Here is a 25,218-nt window from a genome sequence, read left to right as displayed (position 1 = left end):
AAAACTGTTACAAACACACGACAACTTTAAAGGGGATTCCTGGGTGGTGCAGTGGTAAAGAACCCACCTGCAGGAGACGCAGGAGACCCAGGTTGGATCCCTAGGTTGGGAGGATCCCCTGCAGGAGGGCATGGCATCCCACTTTGTTATTCTTGCCTGGAGAATCCCATGGACAGAGGAGTCTGGCGGGCTACAGTCCGTGGGGTCGCAAAGAGTCAGACTCAACTGAGCACACAATCAGGGAAAGATTGGAAAATCTGCTTGTGGCCACAAAGCAAGGATATCTCAAATAAATGTCAGGGACAGTGCTACAAGGACAAAGGAGTTGGCCAGAAAGAGCTCCCAAGACCAAACTGAAGCAATCTGGTCCATCAAAAAAGAAGACACTAATCTTGGTTAGTTAAAAGATGCTTGTTCCTTGGAAGAAAAGCTATGATGAACCTAGACAGCATACTAAAAAGCAGAGACATCACTTTGCCAACAAAGGTTCATATAGTGAAAGCTATGGTTTTTCCAGTAGTCATGTAGCGATGTAAGAGTTGGACCATAAAGAAGGCGGAGCACTGAAGAACTGATGCTTTGGAACTGTGGTGCTGGAGAAGACTCTCGCGTTTGAGCAAACTAGGGGAGATAGTAAAGGACAGGAAAGCCTGGCATGCTGCAGTCCGTGGGGTTGCAAAGAGTCAGACATGACTGAGTAACTTAGCAACAACAACAAATCTTGTTTAGATCAGAGAAAGGCCTGGAGTTCAAAATGATGTTCAAAGGACTGTAGCCTTCCAGGCTTCTCAGTCCATGGGATTTCCTAGGCAAGAATACTGGAGTTGGTAGCCATTTCCTTCTCCAGGGGATCTTTCTGCCCCAGGGATCAAACCCAGGCCTCCTGCATTGCAGGCAGATTCTTTACTGCCTGAGCCAGCAGGGAAGCCCGGTATAAAGTGTACCAAAAGGAATTTGTAATGCAGAGATAAAATAAGACATGCATAATATTTATATTTATACGGATTTTAACATGCTAGGAAGTGTTGTTAAAATACAGGTGCTTTGTTTTTTCTTATGCCTGTTTATAGTGTATAAATATGTGCTTGTTTTTGTATCCTTTAAACAACAGGAAAAGTAAAGACCAGGAACTCTGAGTAAGACAACAGTGGAGAAAACCAAGGGAATATCCCAAGATAAGAACAGACCGAGGGGCACAGGAGGTGACAAAAACAGCCAGGCGAAAAGAGGGTACAGTGCTGATGGCTGCACTCAATAGCCAAGCAGAGAGAGGGTCCAGAAGCAGGATTCGAGATGCTATCAGCCAAAGGGTCCCAAAGAGCATCAGGCAGAGTCCATCCCTCATCTCCTGGGGGAGAAACCTCTAGAATTCCCAACTGATTTCAAGAAAATATCCAAAGGGCATACATTAACCTTTAATAATGTTAACAGAGCAGGCCAATACATCATGAAGACAGGACAATGGGTTATGGAGCACTGGCCCAGTGAGACATGGAAGTAAACCACTTCTGAGTGGCAGAGGGTGGGGACTGGGTGGGAAATGAAAACCTGCCTGAAAGCCAAACACTCCACGGTCTGGGTGATTGTGCAAATCAAGTTCAGCCTGATTCCTGGTGGCCAAGGCTGGACTCACGTTAGGAGAAGAACCCAGACCGATACTGTGTTCTGCCAGCAATCTGTAACCTGGTCCACTGGAGAGGCGCTCTGTTTCTAGCGACTCCGTGAACTCTGGGTAGGTTTCAAAGTTTTATAGCCCTGCTGCTGCTGCTAAGTCGCTTCAGTCGTGTCCGACTCTGTGCGACCCCATAGACAGCAGCCCACCAGGCTCCCCCGTCCCTGGGATTCTCCAGGCAAGAACACTGGAGTGGGTCGCCATTTCCTTCTCCAGTGCGTGAAAGTGAAAAGTGAACGTGAAGTCGCTCAGTCGTGTCTGACTCTTCGTGACCCCATGGACTGCAGCCTACCAGGCTCCTCCATCCATGGGATTTTCCAGGCAAGAGTACTGGAGTGGGGTGCCATTGCTATAGCCTTAGAATGCATCAAAATTAGTGGCTAAATAACATAACTATAAGTGAAACTTGCAGTGTGGATCTTTTAGAATAAATTTGAGTGTAGTAAGACTGTAATAATGTATCTGGGCATTTTACTTGTGTTTTAAGGTATTTGAGATATTCAAAAAAGCAGTCTACTAAATTTATTTATTTAAAGGAATTCAACTGTATAGCTAATGTTTAAGCATTTAACAGTTGCTTAATACACTGGGCAATAAATAACAGGTAAAAAGTGTTCTTCTCCATGGTTAGAAGGCCTTCAGACCGGAAAAAAAAAAAAAAAAAAAAAAAAAAACTATCAGTCTCTTGTTAGCAAGGTTCTCACTCTGTGAGGTGGCTCCTTTTATTGCGTAGGCTTTAAATATTCCAAATAAAGCTACGAAGAAAACATGCCACATATATTTTTTAAGTCCAAAACACCAAAATAGTTACAAACAGACTTTGTCATCTGGTACTGAAATGTCAACTCCTGGAGCAGAGAGAAGTCTGTTGCCGGGCCTAGCAAGGGAAACTGGTGGCTTGTGCTCAAAAGACCCAAACTTGTCAGTGGCTTTCAGGCAAGAGCTGTAAAGACAATATTAGGGGAGAGGAACCTAGGATGCAGGGTCACTGCTGACTGGTTGGTGGTGAGGTAACAGGGTGATGTTCTGGGAAGCTCAGCCTTCTAGTTCCAATCGGTCTGAGGTCTATGCACAGCGCACAGGCTCAGCATGTGGTCATATCCTCCATCTGGGTGAGGGTCTTGGTTTCTACAGAACGACTCAGAGATGATCTATATTCCTTCAGGAGGAAGAGTCCTGGGACTATTACCCTAAGCACTTACTACTTGAGCCTACTCTTTGAAACTGGGGGAAGGCCTAGGAAATTAACCACCCCCACCCTTTTTTTTCCAACAAGAAACAGGGAACATGGAGGGGCTTTTATATCTGGGAAGGCCCCTCAGGGCTTTAATCCCTGCTCAGCTTTAATGCCCCCTCCCCTTTCTCTGAGACGCCTTAATCTTGAGGGGGAACAGGTATAGGAAAAGAAAGAAAGTTTTATACAGAGAGGTGAACCATCAACCTGCCAGAGGAACTTGGTTTAGGGGGACTCAGTTTCAAATTTTCCAATGTTTTCCACAGTGAACACCTTTTTATTTCAAATAAGGAAAAGATAATAGACATTTCTTTGAAAAGAACATGAGGCCACGTATGATTTAGGTGGGTCTGCGTGACGCAGAGGTTCTGGACTCCCTGTGGGGCGGCCTGGCTATCACCGCCTGGAGTCTGGGCTTGAGAACACCCAGCTGAACTGAAAGAGTGAGGCCTGGGGACCAGGGTCAGAAATTCAGTGAAAGGCGAGGCAGGCAGGAAAAGGGAAAAGTAGACACAAGCAGGAAGCAAGGGCAGGAACCCAGGGCATTCTAATGAGGCTGTTAAACCCAAATCAAGAAGACAGAGAAGAGAAAACCAGTTGGCAGGGCCAGGGATGAACTCTGCAGATCAGTCAGGGCTCCAGGCCTGGGGGATCTTTCTGCCTGGCTCCCGATCTATAATAGGCCTTCTGACCTGCCTAATGCCCTGGCAGGTAATGACAATCTTTACACCAGCAGTGCTGCTGTATCTGCAGCTAGGATACAACCGCTGAAGACATCTCGGTTCATTTTCAGCCATCACTTCTAATCACGCAGTGAGGGCAAATCCACTGTCCTTATGAAAATGTGCCGCTATCCAGCTTCCAAGAGAGTCTGGCCCAACAGAACAGAATATCAGCCTCATCTGAGGAACTGACCACATTCTAGACCACGGCAGGAAAGGGTTTTGATAGAAAACAACTAGATACATGAGACTTCTCCATGCCTGATTAAGGAGCACCCTGGTAGCTCAGAGGGTAAAGAATCTGCCTGCAATGCAGGAGACCTGGGTTTGATCCCTGGATCCGGAAGATCCCCTGGAGAAGGGAATGGCAACCCACTCCAATGTTCTTGCTTGGAGAACTCTATGTACAGAGGAGCCTGGTGGGCTACAGCCTAATAGGTTGCAGAGTTGGACACGACTGAGGGACTAACACTTTAACTTTCTACAATAAGTTTGCAACAGAGAAAAGTGAAGGAGAGTCTCCCAGGGAATGCTGTTCATTAACTGAATATTGCTTTTCAAGATCCTGCTTTTAAAATTCCTACTTAAGGTCAAATCTAGTGAAGAACATTCGGCAGGAATCCACTCCACTAATGGAGTCTTCCATGATGAGTAACTGAATGAAAACCTGAGAAAGACAGTCTACATACTTGAGAAAAACATTTGCACGCAATTGGCAAGGTGAGCAAGAAGTTGCCTTTTCTTTGTTAACCAAGCTGCTCAAGCCATTGTTCAGACTACGGCAGGCACACATTTGTAAGCCTCCGTGCAGTTCTCTGTAACTTTTGTACAACAGTGACGTCACCAGAAAAGAACCAAGCACACCATTTCTTTATAAGCTGCTTATATTAACACCTCAGGTGTGTATTTCAGGAAATCAGTGTTATCTTATAGACAGCAGGCTACAGATGGGGAGGTTAGCACCCTGATGCATGGCCTTCCATGGTGGCTCAGACGGTAAAGAATCTGCCTGCAATGCAGGAGATTTGGCTTTGATCCCTGGGTCGGGAAGATCCCCTGGAGAAGGGAATGGCAACCCGCTCTAGTATCCTTCCCTGGAGAATATATGGACAGAGGAGCCTGGCGGGCTACCATCTATGGGGTCACAAAGAGTCGGACATGACTGGGCAACTAACACTTTTCCTTCAGATGCATCGATATGATAAAGATTAACTAATGGCTGGCTTAGCAGGTCACAAAGCGTTAAGTAATGATTCTAGGCTCTGAAAAGCATCTGACCAAGAATGTTGGGCAACGCATTTGATAATATTCATCAAAACGAGCACTTGGGCACCAAGAGCTTTCAGAAAACCTGGAACAGTGATATACTAGCCACATAAGAGGGGGGAAGGCATTGAACCATTTTTTTTCCTCAGTTGTTCTAAATTACTAGAGTAAAAAGAAATCGTAGGATAGGCACCTACATTTGGTCTGTATTTCAAGCAACTGTCATCTTCCAAAGAAATCTCATAAGTACTGATAGGGTGGGGGAGGCAAATTATTTGACATAATCAAAAGTCTTTAGTAATCCAATATTGCAATGAATTACTATAAAAATCTGCTCCTTCGGAGAGGAAGAAAGCCAGAAAGAAATTAATATAAACCTCAAGGCTGAATACTCTGCCAGGAAAATGGCTTTCAGTGATATAAACACAAGGCAGATGTTCTACAAGAAATTTAAAATTTAATCAGACACGAAGTCTCTCAGTCATTACCTGTGTGCACTCAAGACAACAGCCACAAATTGGATTTTTAGAATCATTTTTGTGACCATCTAAAACTCACATTTCTTCCAATAAGGTAAGAAATACTCTGACTGGTAGAATCTCAACATGAAAGAAAATTCCCAACCTAGGGATCAAACCTGGGTCTCCTATATTGCAGGTAGATTCTTTACCATCTGAACCACCAGGGAAGCCCTTAAAACTGTTAAGATAGCAAACAAATGTTTTTAAAAATGAATGTATCATGATTTGACTAATTTTAGTTTCTTCTTTACCCTTATGGTACCAGTTCTACTGAACAAAAGTTCAAAAGATTTTTTTAATAGTGAATTTTATTCATCTATGCTAAGAATTGAGCCAAACTAATGATTTTAAGAGTATCACAATCAAATTTATGAGCATTAAAGCTGCTCATTTGATGTATTTGTAAAGCAGTAGTAAAGTAGTTTGTAAAGTAGTATAACTCAACTATGAAGCACATTATTATTAGATGCCTAGAAATTTCTGTTAAAATTTTCTCATTATATTCACAGGACTTTCATTCATTTTTCTGGTTTTCTATTTTGAAATGGATTTAAAAAAAAAGAAAAAAATGTTTTTTAAGTTCAAGTATTGTTATATGACAACTATCTTAATTTTTTTACCAGCAAATTTAGAACTCAGTCTTAAAAATAATAGTTCAGACTATTATTTTTTTTTTAAAAGAGCTCTCTCTAAAAAGAGGAAAAAGAGCTCTTTTAAAATTGAAACTATGGTTTTATTTAAATTTACTTCCTAGATTTTTAATTGTATTTTTTTTTTTTCCCACCTCAGTGCATGAATGCAATATATCATTCTTGGTATGTTTTTCCGGTCATAGACATCTGTTGTTTCCGGGTAAAATATCTGGAAAACAAAAGGGAAAATGTATTTATTAGGTGCTGCTTTTCACAATTATTTTAACTCCGCAAATGACCCTATTTTGATTGTCCTTGCTGTTCTGTATTTATTTAATGAAGGGGAATCTCAGTTGTGCCTCGTGTCGTTTTCCATGTGGACCAATCACTGCCTCAGGTCCCTGCCTGACAGCGCCTCCTAGTGGCTCAATGGAGATTCACAGTCAGCCGCTTCAAGAAGGCTTTGTCCCCAGGGCTGGGTGGCAGCTTCCCTCCACAAGGCATGAGCCCGTGCAGGCTTTTCTTTCTGTACCAGAGTCACTCTTGGGACTGCCCACGGGTCCCCTGGCCTGAGAAGGGTGTCCCTTTGAAATCATTACACTATAAGAACTTGGCTACACAGCTCTGTAAACGTGTGTATATACATACAACACACACATACCCATGTACTACTTTAAGGAGAAAAAAACACCCATTTTTACTGATTAAAATCTGGACAGTAGATAAAGTATGAAAGAAAAACACTTATAAGCCTACCTCCAGACTGTCACTATTAGCATTTTGGTATATTTTCTTCCAGTCTTTTATCTGTATGTCTCTCTCTTTTTTTTTTTTAACTTTTATGTATGTGGGTATTTGAAAACCAAATTTCACGTATTATAAGCCTGTTTAAAACACTTGATAGAGCATGATTGTTTTCCATTCCCTTCATTAGTCTATAAGAACATTACTTCTAGTAGATGCATGGGATTCTTTCATATTTTTGAATCACAATTTAACCAGTTCTCCATGGTTGAACACTTCTTCCCCCCATTTTGTCCCTATTATAGTCACTACAATAAACATCCCTGCTCTCTCTGTGCACCTGATTACTTCTTTTGGATAACCATCTATGAATGGAGGTAGTAGATTGAAAAGTCTGAACACTAAAACTGTTTATGCACCTTGATGTGCTTTTTGAGCTTGAAACTAAAAACCTAATAAGAAACAGATTTCAGAATACGGCACCAAAAATGAATAATTAGGATTGAAGCTCCTAAGATTAAGAGAAGCATATTGGCATTACTTGCTTTTGGTAAATATTTTATAAAATTTGACATAACAACTAAAATTGCATACCATATGGTAGACCTTGATACTCAAGCACAGCTTTCTATTGGACACTGAAAAAAGCTACGAGAAAAGCAAAGTTTCTTGAACTATAAAATGTATAGTTACTGAGTGCTTCAAGAAATATCTATAGTCTATGAAATTTCAAAGGTCTTTCTAAGTTTCCTTTAATACATTTGCTGTTAAAGTATGAATGAGAAGAGGATTCCCCATCTAGAATATGACCAGGTTTAAAAGTTCTACCAGGTAAGCAGAGGACAACTGTAACTTCCCCTCTTTAAACAAGAAATTTTTATACTGGTATCTCTCGTAGAAAACCATTATGAATATGTCTTCCGTTATCAAGGAGATGGGATCAATTTATAGTTCACCATCTTCTTCAGCATTGTAACCCCAGTGTATAACATGAAGCTGAGCACAGAGTAAGCAGCTCATATTGATACATGAAGGAGTTTATTAATACATCTAAGTCAATTCAGCATACTGCTGGCTTCGCATTACTGCAATGTAATATATCACTGATTTCATAATAAACATCAGGATTAAAATAGAATCTGTTGCACGGATCACTTGTTTGGCTTAAAATCAAAATAAATGTGGCCAGTACACACACAACTTGAGAAGGTTTAAATCAAATCTTTCAAACATAATGAAATTATCCTAACTAACATATGCAGCCTCATACAGAAAAATGGCATTTGAATTTCTTTCTTTTTTAATCTGGTTACCACTCAACACCCTGCTAATACTTACTAAATCACAATTTAGAAATATGAATTCTGTATGATAAGTACTTCCTGGAAAGGAATAGCATTCAATGTTCTCAACATTTTAGGAGACGGGAAAGTACTTTAATTAAAAATGGCAAAATAAAATAGATCAACAGTGACCATTGCAAGATAAAATGAACTGAGTTAAAACAGGTATTAGCACAAATGTATTAAAAATAGGCATTCGTAATTCACCTTAAGGAATTCCTTGTTTTTGTTGTGGGGGTGTTTTTAATTGCAAACCTGGAATAATACTAAAAACAACACAGGCCTAAATAAGTCAGTAGCCTATCCCCTTGCTGGACCATTCTTAAATAATTTCTTTAAAATGGCTGGACTTACTAAGTAAGCAATTCAAAAAGGGGAACTACTGATAAACATGGAAACCTTACGGATGGCAAGGGCATTATGCTTAGTGAAAAAGTCAGTCTCAAAAGGTTACCTACTGTATGATTCCATTTCTATAACATTCTCAAAATGACAAAACTATAGAGAAGAGGGCAGATTGGGGGCTGCCAGGGGACAGCACTGGAGAAGGGGTATGATGTAGAGACCAGCCTCTCTGCAGCGCCTGTATCTTGATTCTGGTAGAGGTCACAGAAGTCTGTTTATGGATTGAACTACACTTGTGTGCGTGCACACACACACACGAATGTTCACTGGTGAACAATGAACAAAGTCTGAGTCTAGTTAACATTCATACACCAACGCCAATTTAATTCTGTACTACAATTATGAGATGTCACCATGAGGGGAACCTGAATGAAGTTTACACAAGAGATGCTATTTTCGCAACTTCCTGTGATGCTAAAATTATTTCAAAATCAGAAGTTTAAGAAATGGCTCTACAATTTCTATCACATGTAATTATTTTCTCATTTCCTCTACTTGTCTAATCTGTCTCACAGGTATAAGGGTATCTGCTCTTTGAATTTAATAAGTTCTGAATATTTGCAGAATGAGTTGTATTTGGGAGATCTATTTTAGGAGTAAGAGCTCTGACTCACTAGCCATTAAACTTTAAAGTGATACTATTATTTATAATAATATTTACTTAAAATAAATTTATGATGATTTATAATGATACAATATATAGCGATACAAAGAGCCTTGGAATCTTAGGTATAAACAGCAATACAAAAGACGGAGATGGCACTTCTAAATCAATTATCTACCAGGTAAAGCTGTTCTGACCCTGTTTAACTTTACCTAGCTGCTCCCAACCTGAATTCTTGCCATATGTTCCTTTACGCGTGCTTTTCCATATGTTTGCTTAGTTCTCACATCTCTCACTCCTGAGGCAACGACGGCATCTGCAGCGGTAAGATACCCCATTCTGCGAATCCCCTCCCACCGTGCGGTGTCTGTGCCAGCCCTCCTGTCTTCCCAGTCCAAGCTTACCTTGGGTAGACCGATGGACTCCATGGCTCTCAGCCACTGCACGGTGTTATCCGTGTGCCGAAAGTGAAGGCCCGACTTCTGATGGGGCGGAAAAGAGGGGAGCACACAAAAAGGAGGTAAGAAAGTGACCACTGCTTCCATTAGCAGGACGTTTCAATTGTATTTCTCCCAGAACAGTGCCATGAACGCTCACATACAGCAACCCAGCAAGGAGATGAGACTTTCTTAGCAACACTCCAGCCATTGGGACGGACCATTCCAGTCCCCAGAATTCACACGCTTGAGGGAATTCTGAACTAGACTCCCAAAGACCATTTACTGTCTAGCATGCCTAAGGATGTTTTATGAGGCATGCGTGCACATGCATGAACACATGTGTGTGCCCACACACACACACACACACAAACACTCAGTGTCAAGACTGCGGCAACCATGGTTGAGGGCAATAGTAACTTCTGGAAAAAAAGGATTTTTAGAAGACTAGATGTCTTTTTGTGTGTGTGGTTTCTGGTTCTGCCAGATCACAACTGTAATATGATTTCTGTAAAAAAAAAAAAAAAAAAGATAATAATAAAAGAAAAAACCAAACTGGAAAATATAGAAAAATACAAAGATGAAGACAAACAAAAAAACCAGTCCATGATTCAGAGCTAATTTTAGGATTTATTCCTTCTATAATTTGATTCTAACCTTGGCCTTGTACAATAAGCAAACTTTCAGTGGAAATAGTTTACAAGACCTTTTTCTACCCATATAATAAAAATAGGCTCTGTTTTCCATTCCTACAGTTCTAATCAGCCAGCCATTATTTTCTACACAGTCTACAAATAAAATATTCTTGTTGTTATCTTATGAAGTTTTATCAGGTATATACTGCTGACAGCTTTAAAATAATCTTATATATTTCATTAGTTAAGTGTATACCATAATGTTATATATCTTATTTTTCACTCTGAATAAAATGAAAACTATAGCAAGTTTCATCGTAATTAACACCCAATGGTGTACTATCACATTCACAAAGTCTAGCTCTTCCCATCTTCTGTGAGCTTCTACAAACTAATGGTTGATTTAACAAAAACTATTTTTCTTGCTGTTAGAAATTACAAAGCATAAGAAAATTAAAATTTGACAAATATTTATACATTTTTGATAGTGGCCATTATTCACTGAGATTGGACCGTGTATGTCAAGCACTTTACATAAATTATCTCTAATTTTCCAAATACTCTGCAAAGTAGTTATTATTTCCATTTTTTTGAGAGATGAGGAAACCTAGGCAACAAAGATGAAGTGATTTGCCTAAAGTCAAACATCTGTTGAAGGGCTGAGCTGGGATTCAAGACTAAATCTCTGTGGATCTGAATACCTTCCCCATGCCATCACCGCCCCAGGCCAGAGCACAGGACCTGATGACCAGGGGATTACTCTTCAGAGGAAAGAGATTAGCTAACCACTGTGAAATAACTAGAGGGAGGGGAGAGGATCTGAAGGGCATGCAGAGAAGAGAGGAAAAGGGGGGAAGAGAGAGAGGGGGACGGGCATGCGAAGGGAGGAAATGCATAGAGAGAGAGTTCACAGCCAGGCGGTAGTGTCTGAGGCTAACTCAGCATCAGCAACGTTTGCTGAACACAAACGGTTCTCAGACACGGCCACTCTGTGAATGTGGAGGGCCAAAATGGAGACAGTCCTCAATCATGTCAGGGCTGAGGACCCTCAACACCATAAAGTGACTAACACAGTCCTCTTCCAAATAAGACGGGCGACTTATTTCTTGACTATGGCAATCTGGTCCCTAGTGAACATTCTCACCTCCTAAAAATTACCAAGACACCAAATTGATCCTACTTGCTGATAACACCATTAGTATTGGGCTTCCCTGGTGGCTCAGCTGGTAAAGAATCTGCCTGCAGTGCAGGAGATACCAGTTCGATTCTTAGGTCAGGAAGATCTGCTGGAGAAGGGATGGGCTACCCACTCCAGTATTCTTGGGCTTCCCTGGTGGCTCAGCTGGTAAAGAATCCGCCTGCAATGCGGGAGGCCTGGGTTTGATTCCTGGATTGGGAAGATCCACTGGAGAAGGGATGGGCTACCCACTCCAGTATTTTGGCCTGGAGAATTCCATGGACTGTATAGTCCATGGGGTCACAAACAGTCAGACATGACTGAGTGACTTTCACGTTTTAGACCTCCCTGGTGGTTCAGGTGGTAAAGAGTCTACTTGCAATGTGGGAGACTGGAGTTCAATCCCTGGGTTGGGAAGATCCCCTGGAGGAGGGCATGGCAACCCACTCCAGTATTCTTGCCTGGAGAATCCCACGGACAGAGGAGCCTGGCAGGCTACAGTCCATGGGGTCGCAAAGAGTCAGACATGACTGAGTGACTTCACTTTCACTTTCCTGATAACTTTCCAAAGATAACTGGTTCTTGCTTCCTAAATCCTTATTAGAATTGCAAGTTCAAATCTCTACTAAGCTCCTATTTCCTCTTTCTTACAGCTCCATGGGTATGCCTCTTTTTCCTGGCCTTTTTTCTGAGTTTAAATAAATATAGTTTTGTTTGACCCTAGGTTGGTTTCTGAGAATCTTTGGTTGATAGCCTTGAACAATCCAAATTATGCAATAAAAACATCCCATCCATTTAGTGGTCTCGTTAGTTAGGTAACCTCAGGAAAGTTCCAAGTTTCTTTGAACCTCGGTTCCTCAGCCACAAAATGGGAATGGTATGTTTCTTTGGGTTGAGGAATTTCATGAGACCATACATGGAACACTCAGTTGCAAAGTACACCTAAGAATGCAATAAATGTTGGTTATGGCAATTATTATGCTATGAGACTGGGCTTGAAACTTTGTTCATCTTTAAGGTCAAAAAAAGTTCAGCGCTTCATGTAAGAGGCACTGAAGGAAAGGGTGGTTATCTTGGTCATATTTCTATACTAAATGACATGACAGGTTTCAGATCCTTCATCCACTTTAAACACCTGAGGAATGCTGACTTCAGAACCCTATGCTCCATGTCTGTATATTTTAGAAGTAAGCTTCAGTGAGTGAACTGTATTAACGTCTTCAATCTGTACATTTACTTCAGTTAGAACAGAAAAGGTCTTCTAAAGAGGCTCAAAATAAACTTAGTCCATTATAAACATTTATAGTTTGTCTTTTCACCAGTCCCATACTAACATTAATATGTTAGACCAGGTGCTATATCTATAGTCATATTTAGTCAAGGGTTGGTATGGTCCGTCTACCTAATTTCTTTCAGGTATTAGACTAGAAAGGACATGCTGATTTTCTATTGCTGAGCCACTATAGCACCAGCAAACAAGATTACTGCAGTTTAAATTGAATAGAAGGGTATTATGTAAGCCTTCTGTGGATGGTAACTTCTTATATATTAGGATCAAGGCAATTTAGAACTATGAGGTAGTTTGAAACCAGTAATTATTCTGATTTGCTCATTTTTTACAGGAAGAAACTGAGGGCCCAAGTATTTAAGACATTCGAGTTGACCTAACTTGTTGAGCTCAGGGTCAAGATCAGGTTGCAGAATTCCCTGACTCCTAGTCCAAATATTCTGGTCAATTTACTGCTTGTGGAGCCTCAGCACAAACAAACACCATCTGTAACAGTTACAGGGTGCTCACCTCTATCAGGCGGGCACTGGGCTGAGTGCCTGGCATAGATGATCACATTTGTTCCTCCCAATTTCTCTACAAGGTTGATGCTGTTAGTATTTTCCCACCTTCATCTCAGGAAACTGAAGCTCACCGAGTCAAAGTCAGTGGTAAAGCCAGATTCTGAAGTGTTCTGGTTCTGCAGCTCATACTCCTGACCACTGCGTATGCTTTCCCTGTCTAAGGCCCACCTAAATGTTCAATGAGCATTTGTTATAAATCTACAGCTGTCAATGCACTGTCCAGAAGGATACTGCTGTGAGGCTTATCAGACTGAACTCTCTCCAAGGAATGCCCCCTTCTTCCACTCCTCTTTCTCTTGGTCATCCTAGGTGGCTTGGGAACCTTCAGCTGTTAAGCCCCACCACGGAAACCTTTCTGGCATCCATGTCAGCCCAACCCCCTTTAGAACGGACCACACGCTGCTTAGTTACCGCCGACCATCCACCTAGCTGTCTTCTCTTTGGTCTCTCTGCCCATTTCCAGTCCTTCTCCAGGACTCACCCTTCATTTCCCCTCTCGAATCCTCTTACTTCTTGCCTCTGCAGGCAATGGTCATCGGTCACCTGCGCTGAGGAATCCTCTCATCGCACCCTGCCTTTGAGTCCCTCTTCCCTCCACACAGCAGCAGAGCAGTCTTTGTGAAGCACAGACTGTCCCACGATGCCCCGGTCAACACTGAAACAGCTCCCCCTGTGCTTACAATGAAGACGCCCCGTACGAGGTCCTCCAGGTGGGGCTGAGCGCTCTCTCTGCTTCTCTCCTGGCCTTATTTCTCGCCTCTGTCCCTCACCTAGCCTTCCAGCCACTCAACCTGGCCAAGTGCCTTTCGTCCTTGAGCCCCTCTTGTCTGGACCACCCTCCCCACTCCCTGCCCTTAGCTCTCATGGGTGAGTTTCCTCTCCTTCTAGCCTCTGCGTAAGAACAATTCCTCAGCAAAGAGCATGGCTGTCTGTCAGTAACTCTGGCTTTAATCTCTTCCTTCATACACTGATCACAATTCATGACTATCTCTCTTCCTCACAGACTGTCTCTCCAACTGTGAGCAGCATGAAAACCATGTCTGCTTGGCTCTGCCCTGTCTTTCGTGCCCACATCAGTGGCTGGTACCTGGTAGGTATGGATGAGGATTGCATGGATAAATGAATATCCATGTCCTACCCTTTATGTATTTCTATCTTTGTACAGCTTTATCTTCTTTCCATATAACTTTGTTAAATCTTATTATATTAATGTATCTGCCTATTAGAGCAGTGATTCTCAAACCTTAGCAGTATGTAACAAAAGAATCACCTGAGGTGATGATTAAGAATGGAGCTTCCTGGGGCCCTGGCTAAGATTCTGGGGGAGGGCCCAAAAGTTCACATTTTTATACACACCCATCGTGGGGGACCACAGGAAGTCTGAGCATCACACTTAGAGGAGGAGTTTCAGCAAGTATTGAATAAGGGACCGAATAAAGCATAGAAGACAAGAAATGGAGCCCTTTGGCTTACTAGAAAGTACTAGTTGGGACTTCCCTAGCACTCCAGTGGTTAAGACTTGGCCTTCCAATGCAGGGGGTGAGGTTTCAGCCCCTGGCTGGGGAGGTAAGATCCCATATACCTCATGGCCAAAAAACCAAGGCATAAAACAGAAGCAGTATTTTAACAAATTCAATAAAAGACTTTAAAAATGGCCCACATTAAAAAAATAAAAAATCTCTAAAAAAATAAAAAATTCTCATTCATTCCTTTACCCAAGAGCTATTTGGGCCGGAACCTGAACTAGTCGTTGAGGACACGGTGGAAGAGACACACACAGCTCCTGCCTTCAGGACAAAACAGTTACTACAGCACAGTCAGTGTGGTGTGTCGATGTGTGCATGGCATGAGCACGCAACTCAGCCCTGGAGGGGGAGGCAGAGATGGTCAGGGAAAGGACCCTCTTCACTGGAAGGTTTAACTCAATACCTAGCATGACTTCCTAACCCGAAATTAACGAGGGGCCAAGGCTGTAGACCACGAGCTGGCAACAACAAGGACAGGGCTGCGTGGAAGCGCCCGCTGCTTCGCTCAAAGTCATGAGCACCCCAGCCGAGGCCCTGGGATTTGGGGCAGAGCTTTTGCTCGGGGACACCCGGCCCAACAGGTGGGTCATATTTTATGGTCACAGCCCAGCAGACCCTGCAGAGCGTTCAGACTCGCTGAACTCATGGTTTCCAGATGGCCCATCAAGAGACAGGCTTAGGTTAGTGAGTGTTCCCCTATGTTTCAGCATCTTTGCCGCCGTCCCGTGATTTAGGGCTCCTTGAAGAGGACCATGTGACAAGCTTTAGATCTGAAAAACACATGAACAGGAAGCTGTCTCCTGCCCACTAATATTTGTCTCCTTTCATTTTTGCAGAAGAAACAAAATAGCCTTAAAATAAAAATTAACGATGACACAGCAAATCACGAACAATTCCCATTCAAGGACATGTTCAGGGATTTAATACAAGGAGAAAAAGAGAAAAGCCTCTTTTCTCCAGTGAATTAACAGAGGGGTAGTTTCCCTTTGTCCCATGATTCTCCCACGTCACAGCTGGCATCAACTCCCCTCCATCTGCCACCTCCCATCTTTCCACGCCTCTCCTAACATCCTTTCTTCTGTGCATCCCACTTGGGGCCTGATGGGATGGGGGACAGTAACACAGACCACTTCTGTCACGATGGTTTGCTCAGGGATGTCAGCACGTGTCCAGGTGCCCCAGGAATTTTATTTTGCAACAAGAGATTGGAAATATTTCCCCTGTCCCCTTCCCAAAGAGAAGTTGCTATGGATTCAAATAATAGGACCTCTGATGCCAGGAGGCAATGGTAACTGTTTAAGTTGCCATGAGGGGTCCAGAGCTGAACTGGCAAGAGACACCTGTATTCAAAGCATATAATATGCCAGGAGGGGAATTAGTCCACCTGCAGCTCTGAGGCTCGCTTTCACGAAAGGTCTGTCTTTCCGGCCTTATTCTCTCAATCCACACATCAAAACAAAACACCCACAATCCCTTTCCCGGGAAGGCTGGAGCCCATGACACTTTATCATCAAATCTACACGGCCATTATAATAGGTCTAGGTCTGGATAACAACAATCACAGAAGCAATGAGAATAAAAGAAAGATCATGTTCTAAAATGTGGACAAATGTTAATTTATTTTGTGACACAGGGGATACAAATCACTTTTTTCTGAACTTTGAAAATAGTCCTTAAAATTAAAAAAAGAAACTTTAATTGTGGCTGGCTAAATCATTTGTTTTGCTTAAGTCTTCCAAAAGGCTGGAAACTCACTCTAGGGAGAAACATCTAGAGTTAATAAACACATGACTTAATAAACTTATTTTAACATATGCAAACATATTTTTTCATAACATTATTCAAGGCAAAGACTTTTGCTCCATTCCCTTTTAGATTAGATGATGAAAGGAGACTTGTCAAAAAAGATGTCAATTCATCTTGTCTGTTAGCCTAAATCATTACTCAGACATTTGCTCTGAATTCAATATACATATTTTAAAGATAAATTTTTTCTCAATAACAACTGAAGGGTAGTGTGACTCATGCATTAAATGGAAAATTATTCTATTTTCAATTATACTTAATGTTATCCTTGAAATTTTAAGAGAAATAACTTTTAAAAACACTTGAAAATCTGCAGATAAAAAATACTGATATAACAAAACCAAAGACAGGATATTGAGAAAACAAACAAACAAAAAAAAATCAAGTTTCAAAGAAGCTTTAGAAACCCTGACCCAAAGTGGAGAAGAGATCTCACATTCTAGAAGAGAACAGCACACATTTAAAAATTGCTTTTTGAAGACACGTATAATCAAGGTATCTTTTAGGTTGGTGCTTACTTTTTCCTTCTTTACTTTTCAATGGAAGTTTTCAAACATAAAAAGTAGACAGAATAGTATAATGAACTCATTTGCACCCATCATCTAATCTCAACAATTACAAACTCACAGCTGGTCTTGAATCATGTTAACCCTCTTCCCAATTATTTTGAAGCAAATCATAGATGTATCACCTTACCTGAAAATACTTAAACATTATATACATAAAATACACACATTGAAAAGAAATAATACAGTGTTTATATTGATTGGTTGTTTATTTTGATTGTACTTATTTATTTTGATTAGGATTGGTGTTTATATTGGTTTGGTTTTCCTCCCTATATTCCTTCTCAAATTAGCTATGAAAGAATTCATAAAACTAGCTGCATACAAAAAGGTTGGTCTCATTTTGTTTTAAACATCAAATGGAAAGGCGTTTCTGACTCATCAATATTAGCACTTTTTTCCTTTTTTAATCACTTTGGCTCTAACTCTTTGAGGCTACAAGTTCAAGTCTCCGCTGGGTACTTTACTTCTTGATGAGAATAAGGGGAATAATAAACCGTGTTGGTGGTGAAGAGAGGAGGGGTAGCGGGCCCTCACTTTTATATTTACTGGTACTAATGACATGACCTCCATGAAGGAATAATGGGGGTTGGGAGTTGGAAGCCCCACAAATCAGAGGTCGCTCAGCCTCAGCCCAGAAACAGAAAAGGGCTTTGCTTCCAAAACTGCTGCAGCCTCAGGAATGATTATTAACAGGCTTCAAAGACCAAGGACATTCCCCTTCCCCATACCCCTACCTCCCACAAAATCCTGATAGAAACACTAAAGAAAGGGAAGGAAGGCAAAGACTCAACTTTCACTTTGAGCCAGAGGCCCAAACCAATTAGATCTCAGTTACCTTATAACGTGTTTGTTCCACATCATAGATCTTTTTCTCCGATACCATTTTGGGGGCAAAGAATTTGGCTAACTTTGCAAGGTAAACTCCGTTCCGGAGCCCTTCTTCCAGTTCAGTGGTTGGTGGCAATTCTTCAACTAAGCACACTTCCATCCACCTAGAGGGATTAAGAGAGAGCAAAAAATAAAACCTTAAAGTGAATCCAGTTTGGTATCTTTCTATAAATGAAGAGATGTGGCGTCTTACTATCAGTGGCAGGGGCATTAACAAAGGGGGCGGGACCTGAAACATCTTTATCGTCATAAACAGGAAGAGAGAAGCTTCTGGATGGAACAAGGATTCAGAACACGAGAGGAACAAGGGGTTGACAAGCCCAGAGGCACAAAACTCACTATGCGCCAGAGTTTGTTGACTTCACCTTTATGAGTCTCTGCCAAGTCTCTTAAAGAAGAAAGAGGCCAATCTGTGCTTGTATGGGTGGAATGAGTCTTGCTGACACTACAGAAAAAGCAATTCCAAGTTTATGAGCCTCAGTGGAGGACATTTTGTAGGGGTTATGCCGTGGGGAGAGCGTAGTCCAAGGTGCGGTAAAATCTGCAGTCGCTCAGTCTGGAAATGACTACCAGGAGAGGCAGGGAGGCATAGGACAGGAACATCGAAATCCAGAAAGCAGACACAGTCTTCCTACACATTCCTTTTTCCAATGCCAGGAGCTTACTACAGCACACTTACCTTTTGGGGAAGCTATTCTCTGGGTACTGAGAAAGTTGTTGAGCAAAAGATCAGATTCAATCTTAGGACACTCTGCCAGTATCATAGAAAAGAGAGCACCAAGGTCATTACTGGCTCAAAGACACACAGTGGGAGGAGGGCCAGGCCAGTTCACATTTCACGCCGGGGTGCAGAGAGTCTGCCAGAGCTCACAGGATACTGTGCTTCCTCCCCGTGCTTGAGGAACTCTTCCCTACTGTAAGACCCAAGAACCGGGGGTGCAAGCCCTCACCTCTCTGCCACTAACCCCACCACCACATCAGCAACTCTGAGTGTGAGCCCCACACCTATACAGCGAGGCCCCTCAGAAGACCAGTAACACAGCAGCGCTGACTCCATCACACTTGGCAGGGAGGAGAGGGCTGCTCTGCACATTAACAATGGATTCGGATCCAGGCAGTGGACACTGTAAAACGTCTCAAGTGCCTGTAGCTCTGGCCAACACTTTTTAGAAGCTCAAAGAGTCCCTAATAAGCAAGGAGTATTTACTGACCACTTGTTTAGGCAATGTGAAAATATGGAGTTAGAGATGGAAATGGCAACCCATTCCAGTATCCTTGCCTGGGAAATTCCTCGGACAGAGAAGCCTGGTGGGCTATAGTCCATGGCGTCGCAAAGAGTCGGACACGACTGAGAGACTGAACGGAACTGAGAAAAGCTATGACAAACATGGAGAGCATATTAAAAAGCAGAGACATGACTTTGCCAACAAAGTCCATCTAGTCAAGGCTATGGTTTTTCCAGTGGTCATGTGTGGATGTGAGAGTTGGACTATAAAGAAAGCTGAGCACCAAGGAATTGATGCTTTTGAACTGCGGTGTTGGAGAAGACTCTTGAGAGTCCCTTGGACTGCAAGGAGATCCAAGCAGTCAATCTTATAAGAAATCAGTCCTGAATATTCATTGGAAGGATTCAGCTTCAGCTCTAACACTTTGGCCACCTGATGTGAAGAATTGACTCATTGGAAAAGACCCTGATGCTGGGCAAGATTGAAGGCAGGCGAAGGGGGTGACAGAGGATGAGATGGTTGGATGGCATCACCGACTCGATGGACATGAGTTTGAATAAGCTCCGGGAGTTGGTGATGGACAGGGAGGCCTGGGGTGCTGCAGTCCATGGGGTTGCAAAGAGTCAGACACAACTGAGAGACTGAACTGAACCGATGAGAAAAAACCATAAATATAAGCCCTGCCTTCAAAAAGCATTAAACGAAACTGAGAAGGCAACACAAGTGTAAGGAAAAATCAGAGAGCCATGTAAGACAGGCTATGATGCCCAATACAACTATTAGTGCCTAACAAGAAAAAATTTGGGAATAATGTGCGGGTAGGGGGCACTGCGCTCTCAGTGGAGTAGAAGGGAAAAAATGACAAGGTGGTGGGATCTGGATTCAGCTGGAAAGGGAGGATTTGGAAAGGCAAGGCAGGGGGACACTGGGAGCTGAGGGGCAGGACAAACTAGAATCACGAAGGAAACATGGCTGATGCATGGGACAAACCCAGAGAAGACCTAGGGTCCTTAGGGTTCATGGGGAGAAAGGAATCAAGCTGAGCATACACAGTGAAATCAGGAGCTGGTGTAAGAGAAGCAATGACATTTGCTGCTACAGGAAGCAGGAAGCTCTTGGCAGACTCACAGCAGAGGAGGGGCAGGCTGACAGTGGTATTTAGAGAAAATTCAATCTTGTAAAATGGAGGCCCCAAAGACAAAGCACTCACCTTTCCCACTGCAAGGAGCTGAGGGACTGGATAAGACAGGAAGAAACGGGAAGGGTGGAAAGCAAGAGGCATTTCAAGGAAATGGTAACAAGATGTGACAGCTTAGAAAGAGGGGAGCGGGTCGAAGGAAAGGGAATATTCCCAGGCAGGGAGAGGGGCTCCATGTGGAGGGAGCTCTCTGTACCAGGACTCAGCCCCACATCCACTGCAGCCCCAGGCATGTCCCCTGACCTCCTTGGGCCTCAGTGTTCTCCTCTGTTGAAGGGGCAGATGAGAAGGACAGGATGTTAAGGCCTTCTGCCGCTCTAACATCCTAGGGGGACTGGGAAAACTTGGAAGAACAAGGAACTTTCAATAGTAACATGAGATGTGAAATTTACTTTCACATAGCAAACACAAGGTGAATAAGGATTATTTGGTTATATGGGCCTTGCTGCAAATGAATGTAAGAGTATCATAGGCTTGATGAATTTTTAAAACTGTAAGAAATCAATAATAATGTTGTCTTTTTGATTAAAAAAAATGTGGGCAAATTAAAAGCCACTGCACTAGACCAAATTTCTAATCTAAGTAAACAACAAATTATAGTATCATGCTCTTTCACATTAAAACAAACCTGTTTCAAATAATTATCTTGAAAAAATTTACAAAATTGGTTTTCTGCATAGCAATATATAATTGCTGTATAATAATTCCACAACTGAGGGGTAGATTGTGAAGGATCAGGGAGAGGTAAATTGACAATTTATAGCAGGAGAGGGAGGTGATAAATCAACATTTGAGACCAAGAAGTAGAAAGCTAAAATAAAAACAACTTTGACGTATTTTAGAATTGGGTTTACTTTTTAAAAAAGATAATCACATTAATTTTTGTCTGTGTTAGAATGTATGTGCAGATGGCTGAAAAAATAAATTATTCCAAAAACTTAGGTTAACTATACCCTATTTAAAGAGCTATGGCTAACGCTTACCACATCATGAAGTGCTCAAAGGCAAAAACCATCTCTTCTTTTTGTGATCCCACTATACTGAAAATGTGTTTATCAGTTCAGTTCAGTTCAGTCGCTCAGTCGTGTCCGACTCTTTGCAACTCCATGTCCATCACCAACTCCCGGAGTTCACCCAAACTCATGCCCATTGTGTCGGTGATGCCATCCAACCATCTCATCCTCTGTCATCCCCTTCTCCTGCCCTCAATCTTTCCTAGCATCAGGATCTTTTCAAATGAGTCAGCTCTTCGAATCAGGTAGCCAAAGTATTGGAGTTTCAGCTTCAACATCAGTCCTTCCAGCGAATTCATGACTGATCTCCTTTAGGATGGAATGGTTGGATCTCCTTGTCATCCAAGGGACTCTCAAGTCTTCTCCAACACCATAGTTCAAAAGCATCAATTCTTCAGCGCTCAGCTTTCTTTATAGTCCAACTCTCACATCAGTACATGACCACTGGAAAAACCATAGCCTTGACTAGACAGACCTTTGTTGACAAAGTAATGTCTCTGCTTTTTAATATGCTGTCTAGGTTGGTCATAACTTTCCTTCCAAGGAGTAAGCATCTTTTAATTTCGTGGCTGCAATCACCATCTGCAGTGGTGGTGGTGGTGGAGCCCCCAAAAATAAAGTCTGCCACTGTTTCCACTGTTTTCCCGTCTACTTCCCATGAAGTGATAGGACTGCATGCCATGATCTTCGTTTTCTGAATGTTGAGCTTTAAGCCAACTTTTTCACTCTCCTCTTTCTCTTTCATCAAGAGGATCTTTAGTTCTTCACTTTCTGCCATAAGGGTGGTGTCATCTGTATATCTGAGGTTATTGATATTTCTCCCGGCAATCTTGATTCCAGCTTGTGCTTCCTCCAGCCCAGCATTTCTCATGATGTATTCTGCATGTAAGTTAAATAAGCAGGGTGACAATACACAGCCTTGACGTACTCCTTTTCCTATTTGGAACCAGTCTGTTGTTTCATGTCCAGTTCTAACTGTTGCTTCCTGACCTGCATACAGGTTTTTCAAGAGGCAGGTCAGGTGGTCTGGTATTCCCATCTCTTTCAGAATTTTCCAGTTTATTGTGATCTACGCAGTCAAATGAGTTTATAGATAGTGTGTATTCAACAGACTGTTATTAAGTGAAAGATTCTGACTGCTTAAGAGTTTTCCAAGCATCACAGTTACAGCATAAAATCTTTTAGGACATTGCCAATGTCTTGTAAATGTAGCATTTTTTGTAACATTAGTTAATATTTCACTACCTTGAAAGTCAGAAGAAGATGGTATTACCATCAATGGTAACTAGTGTTTATTAAGCACTATTTTATTCTAGAGGGCTTCCCACGTGGCGCTAGTGGTTAAGAACCTGCCCGTGAATGCAGGTTAGACATAAGAGACACCTGTTCGCTTCCTGGGTCAGGAAGATCCCCTGGAGAAGGGCATGGCAACCCACTCCAGTATTCTTGCCTAGAGAACCCCATGGACAGAGGAGCCTGGTGGGCTACAGTCCATAGGGTCATATAGAGTCAGACATGACAGAAACAACTTAACACATTTTATTCTAGAATCTGGATTTAATACTATATGTGGATTATCATTTAATCCTTGCACCTATCCCATAAGGAAAGGTGCTATGGATAACCATTTGCAGATGTTGATCTGAAGCAAAATTAAAAGAATGCTTGCTCCTTGGAAGAAAAGCTGTGACAAACCTAGACAGCATATTGAAAAGCAGAGACATCATGCTGACATCACCTAGACATGCTGTCTAGGTTTACTGACAAAGATTTGTATAGCCAAAGCTATGGTTTTTCCAGTAGTCATGTATGCCTGTGAGAGTTGGACCATAAAGTAGGTTGAGTGCCTAAGAACTGATGCCTTCAAACTGGGGTGCTGGAGAAGACTCTTGAGAATCCCTTGGACAGCAAGATCAAATCAGCGAATGCTAAAGGAAATAAACTCTAAATATTCAGTGGAAGGACTGACGCTGAAGCTGAAGCTCCAATACTTTGGCCACCTGACGAAGAGCCAACACATTGGAAAAGACCCTGATGCTGGAAAAGATTGAGGGCAGGAGAAGGGGGTGGCAGAAGATGAGATGTTTGGATGACGTCATCAACTCAATGGATGTGAGTTTGAGCAAACTCTGGGAGATAGTGAGGACAGGGAAGCCTGGTGTGCTGCAATGGGGTCACAAAGATTTGGACATGACTTAGCAACTGAACAACAACAGAGGGAAGAGCACTTGGAGTACAGATACCAGATGGTTCACCGCAGGGCTAGGAGACAGCTGGGGTGGCTGCTGGCCAGGGTGGTCACTTCCCAGCCCCGTACTATCTGTGTGGGGCCAAGTAGCTGGGTCATGAGCACAGAATGAGACAGGAAATGCCGTGCATCCCATGGAGAGCAGCCTCAGGAAAGCCCCGCATGGGTGAGCTTCCCCTCCCCCATCTGCTGAAAGTGAAGTCGCTCAGTCGTGTCCGACTGTTTGTAACCCCATGGTCTGTAGTCTACCAGGCTCCTCTGTCCATGGGATTTTCCAGGCAAGAGTACTGGAGTGGGTTGCCATTTCCTTCTCCAGGGGATCTTCCCAACTCAGGGATCGAACTCTGGTCTCCTGCATTGCAGGCAGATGCTTTACCACCTGAGCCACCAGGGACGCCCAAGACACACAGATGTAACACAGTGAAAATCGCGTCCGACTCTTTGTGACCCTGCATTTTCTAGGCCAGAACACTGGAGTGGGTAGCCTTTCCCTTCTCCAAGGAATCTGCCCAACCCAGGAACTGAACCAGGGTTTCTTGGATTATAGGCGGATTCTTTACCAGTTGAGCCACCAGGGAAACACCGCCCTGCCCCCACCCCCCTACCCCATTTGCAAGCAGGACGCTAAAGCCCATGGCCACCTTGAAAGAAAAGATGTAGAACAGCCTGGGTCCCTGAGTCACCTCTGTCGGTTATAAGAAGGACCTTCTGCATCCGCTCATCCTCGCCTTATGCTACTGAATCTTGCATGAAAAGGTATTAAACTTCTACCGTCAACCTCAACCTCAGTGACTTACCGGTTACATAAGCTAGTGTTACCCAGCCAAACCAATAAAATTCAGTAAGTGTGATTTTTATGGTCTGTTGGGGTCAAACTTCCTGTCATAATCACAGTACAGAAAATGACGGGCCTGATGTTCAGGAAGTCTGGCTTTCCAATCACTAGCTGGTGTCCTGGAACAGGTTAGAGTTTTAACTGTAAGCTGAGTTTTAGTCTGAGAGTCTAAAATTATAAATGGAATTCTGTATGACACTAATTATGCAATATGCTTTTCTGTGTGTTTAATAGCAGCTTTATACTGAGAGAATTCACACATCATACACTCTTTGAAGCTGTACAATGCAGTGATTTTCAGCAAACATTTTCATCACTCCAAAAAGAAGCCGTATAACTCATTAACAGTACTCCCCATTTACTCCCAAATTTCCAACCTATTAACCTACTCTCTGCCTAGAGATCTGTTTATTTTGGATATTTCATTTAAATGGAACCATACAACACACGGCCATCTGTGACTAGCTTCTTTTGCATGCTTTCAAGGTTCATCTATTGTGTAGGATATAATTAGCGCTGCATTCATTTCCAATGCTGAATAATATTCTACTGTATAGATATATATCATATGTATCAGTTTATGGACATCTGGGTTTTTTTCCGCTTTTTGGCTATGAATAATGCTGCTGTAAACATTAGTGTTTAGGTTTTTGCACGGACATATTT

At 42.4% G+C, this 25,218-nt stretch overlaps 1 protein-coding gene across 1 annotated transcript in view; it reads right to left on the bottom strand.

The window, feature by feature from the left end:
- Positions 1–25,218, bottom strand: part of IQGAP2 (IQ motif containing GTPase activating protein 2) — a 307,827-nt gene that overhangs the window by 127,758 nt on the left and 154,851 nt on the right. Inside the window, exons 3-5 of the mRNA XM_012180670.5 lie at positions 17,980–18,136; positions 9,548–9,625; positions 6,200–6,276 (exon numbers count right to left, since the gene is read on the bottom strand). Of these exons, the coding sequence (XP_012036060.3) occupies positions 6,200–6,276; positions 9,548–9,625; positions 17,980–18,136 (312 nt within the window). The remainder of the gene's footprint in view (positions 1–6,199; positions 6,277–9,547; positions 9,626–17,979; positions 18,137–25,218) is intronic.

Source organism: Ovis aries, chromosome 7 (assembly GCF_016772045.2).
Source record: "Ovis aries strain OAR_USU_Benz2616 breed Rambouillet chromosome 7, ARS-UI_Ramb_v3.0, whole genome shotgun sequence".
Classification (NCBI taxonomy): domain Eukaryota; kingdom Metazoa; phylum Chordata; class Mammalia; order Artiodactyla; family Bovidae; genus Ovis; species Ovis aries.
Note: the sequence above shows the minus strand (reverse complement) of the source record. Positions and strands in the feature narration are given on the sequence as shown.